The sequence below is a fragment of the Limulus polyphemus genome, unplaced genomic scaffold (genome assembly GCF_000517525.1).
Source record: "Limulus polyphemus unplaced genomic scaffold, Limulus_polyphemus-2.1.2 Scaffold5187, whole genome shotgun sequence".
Lineage (NCBI taxonomy): Eukaryota > Metazoa > Arthropoda > Merostomata > Xiphosura > Limulidae > Limulus > Limulus polyphemus.
Genome location: NW_013670797.1, coordinates 64,233 through 68,012, shown reverse-complemented (window position 1 = coordinate 68,012; position 3,780 = coordinate 64,233). Strand labels below are relative to the sequence as shown.

Genomic DNA, 3,780 nt, shown 5'->3' with positions numbered 1-3,780 from the left:
TCTACTAATCTTCTTGTAAACATTACACTCTACTAATCTTCTTGTAAACACACACTCTACTTTGTAACAATTAATCACTTGTAAAGATTATTATTTGATGTTATTTTTCCAAAGAGACTCTTATATCTATATCTATATATTATCATGAAATGCTTATTGTTTGTCCTGAATTAAAAACAGTAGGTTGTGAGCTTCACAAGATACGTTACGTGGTTATTCTGTCACGTGAAGAGAGAATATATAACACCGAGATAACAAGATCATAAAGTACGGGCTACATAAGTAAAATAAAATTTAATTTTCTTTGAGTTACACGAAAGTCCATTTTAAAACATACATAGATCAAACTGTCCAAACAATGCTTTTGTGTGAATTCTGATGTACAACATTTGAGTTACTTTTAAATACGATCGTTGTTATACAAATAAATACATTAGAACTACTGTTGCTATACTCATAGAATGCTTTAGCACTGCTAGGCTTAAAGGAAAATGTAATATATTTTTCCCGCTTTATAACATGATTTAAACACGTAATACACACAAATGCTCCTTAATTGTTTGATATCCTACTTTGAAGGAGGATATTAGTATTTTTATATACGGTAAGACCACTTGTAAAAGTTTAAATCTACTTCTCGCATTTCTAGTGAAATTTAAATGTATTTTTGTCATTTGTTTTATTTTCAGGAAAACCGAAAACAAAACCAATCGGTCTAACACTAACCACTGTAATTAGCAGTGCTGGAACTCTTGTTGTCTTAGCCGTTTCTGTGCTGATTTTCTCAAGATGTCGACGACAGAAAAATCTTGCAGGTATAATATGTATGTACACGAAAAACATGCTTTTTATAAAACCATATTAAATCTTGAAATTAAGATCATGACCTTAGCTAAAATTCTCATTAATAGGAAATATTGTGTGTATATATTTTACCATACAAGGAACATAATTTATATACTTTCTCGAAAAAATAGCTTTAGTATTTACATGTTAATTTTGTTGAACCAGTAGGAGCACGCTTTAGTATTTACATGTTAATTTTGTTGAACCAGTAATAACACGCCCTCCACAATCCTCCAGAACAACTGCCTGTTGCAGAGACCAATCATAACACGCCCTCCACAATCAATCAGAACACTATAAAGACCGACAGAAAGTTTAATATTATTCCAAAAACAATAGAAATATTATATATGTAATGCTTTGTGAAACGTATCATAAAACCTTTTATGTAATGTATTATCTAATGCTTTGTGAAACGTATTATAATACCTTTTGTGTAATGACTTATGTAATGCTTTGTGAAACGTATTATAATACCTTTTATGTAATGACTTATGTAATGCTTTGTGAAACGTACTATAAGACCTTTTATGTAATGACTTACGTAATGCTTTGTGAAACGTATTATAATAATTTATATTGTACAACTTTTTTTACATTAGATCAGAAGAAAAAAAGTGTACAGAAAGAAACGTGAGTTATCAATTATGTATTTCCTTAATGTAAGAAACGTCAGTTACCTATCATATATTTTTAAGGGGTACTTAACGTCAGTTATCGTGAAACGTTCTTCATCTGTTGTCTGTTGCTACTGTTTCACACACTTAGTTTGTGTTTGTTATTTTAAACCAGACATAAAAAGATGAAGAATTAGTATTATTTTGATTATATGGTACTACTGTGGTACTACCATGGTTATATGGTAGTATTGTGGTAGTACTATGGTTATATGGTAGTACTGTGGTACTACCATATAACCATAGTACTACCACAATACTACCATATAACAATAGTATTACCACAGTACTACCATATAACCGTAGTATTACCACAGTACTACCATATAACAATAGTATTACCACAGTACTACCATATAACAATAGTAGTACCACAGTACTGCCATATAATAGTACCATTGTGGTACTACTATGTTACCACAATGGTACTATGTACTATGAATGTGGTGGAGAATCTGTAGGCACGAAATACATATAAGTTTCTCTCAGAATATTCTGGAGTCTTATTAATTTTGGGTCACCCTGTACGTACTTCTTAAACGATGAATTATGAAACAGTTTTATGAAGTACGTCATCATAATAAGTAATGTCTTATTTTTCCACGGAGAATAACGATAATCTTAATGCTATGATTAACTTAATCTTAAAACTAGGTTCGTAACTTACAATGGTCAATATTTCTAAGTAATGCTTCAGTATTGTTCTAATTATAGAAATAACACAACTATGTTTTATGATCAATAATTATAAACACTGTTTTACTCTTTTATTCAATGTGGTGTTTTATCAAAAGTGAAGAAGTTCCAGAAGAAGAAGTCGATCCCAACTTTATCAGTAAAGTCCAACTGGAATCATTATCTTCTGTAAATGAGTTATCAGTAGGTAAGGGAAACAATAATGAAGTTTGACCACTGGATAAAACTTCATAAAGTATATATAATACTAAATACTTCTAGTAAATTCTATAACTCCTCACATTCAACCATAACGTTTATTACGCAAAATAATGTGACATACTTTATTTGAAAACAATAAACAGTTCGTTTATTTTTCATACTGTAAAAAAACGTACTTTAAAAAAATTCGAAACAAAAAACAACACTACATATCGACGTAACCAGAACATTTGTTTTTAGTAAGAACTTAAAATATATTATGATCAGATTGAAAGAGGGAGATGATTATTTATTCAACAGAAGTTTGATAATGACACGAACAAATGTATCGAAACGTGTAGCTAAATATCTTTATTTTGTAATAATAAATTATTGTGGTTTAAAAGGTGTGTTAATGAAATGCCACAAGCTATATGAGTTAGCCAATTATAGAAACAATACTGTTGTTTTGTAAAGCAGTTGTTTTGAGCTTAATTCTCTGTAATGATGTAAATTCTTTCAATCAAGAGAATGGAAACATAGCTGAAAGCCCAGAAGTTCAGAATAACAGTGAAAGTCAAATGGAAATTCCACCAACACACAGTAGTAAACCTACTATTGAAGAAGAAAGCATGAATATTAATTAATCCAGTGAGTTTTAACCTTGTATATTACCCAATAAAAATGTACTCAGCTGTATTATATTTAACGGTCTTAAGTTAAAATCATTTTTCATACATTTCTTGAAGTTAAAATGTATATCACAGTAATTTTATAGTTATTGTCGTTTTTCAGCTGATCATTACGTTTCGAAACGTTCGTGTAAAATATATATATATATATATATGACTGACATTTTATAATGCCCTGTTTTCCCAGCTCGATGCGTGTGACAGGTCCGGATAGAATTCGTCAATCACTTGTGTATGCACTGGCGGAGTACCTGTCTTTCTTCTTCTGAGATCGTGCCCCTCAACTATCTGTAGTGTTGTCGTGATATTCGTGGCTTTAATTGTAAAGTGCCTGCGTCTTAACAAGAAATATTATTAATGTGTACATACAGGTTTTAGAGGTGACATTTAGAGATTGTTTGGAAGCTCTAATTTCTGTTAAGTCATATAAACTTAATCTGTCCAGTAATGTAATCTCTCTTGAAACCCATTATGTAAGATTGTGATTTTTGTATTTATTTTGCAACAGTAATAGATAAACCTATCTGATTTTGTTCTTGAAGCATAATTTATGTAATCATTCATTCCATTATTTATATTAAATAATGAGAAACACGTGGAAGTGCATTGAACTGATTGGAATTGTTTGGTTTTAACAAGTGATGTGAAGAACATGTAGATTTAACTCAAACACACAGATTTAACTCAAA

The 3,780-nt window shown here is 30.2% G+C and overlaps 1 protein-coding gene across 1 annotated transcript in view; it reads left to right on the top strand.

Annotated features, from left to right (window-relative positions):
- Window positions 1–3,046, top strand: part of LOC106472243 (kin of IRRE-like protein 1) — a gene marked incomplete at its 5' end in the record, with an annotated part of 13,806 nt that extends 10,760 nt beyond the window's left edge. Inside the window, 4 exons of the mRNA XM_013932872.1 lie at window positions 690–815; window positions 1,449–1,479; window positions 2,318–2,406; window positions 2,928–3,046. Coding sequence (XP_013788326.1) covers window positions 690–815; window positions 1,449–1,479; window positions 2,318–2,406; window positions 2,928–3,046 — 365 coding nt within the window. The remainder of the gene's footprint in view (window positions 1–689; window positions 816–1,448; window positions 1,480–2,317; window positions 2,407–2,927) is intronic.
- Window positions 3,047–3,780: the final 734 nt, after the last annotated feature.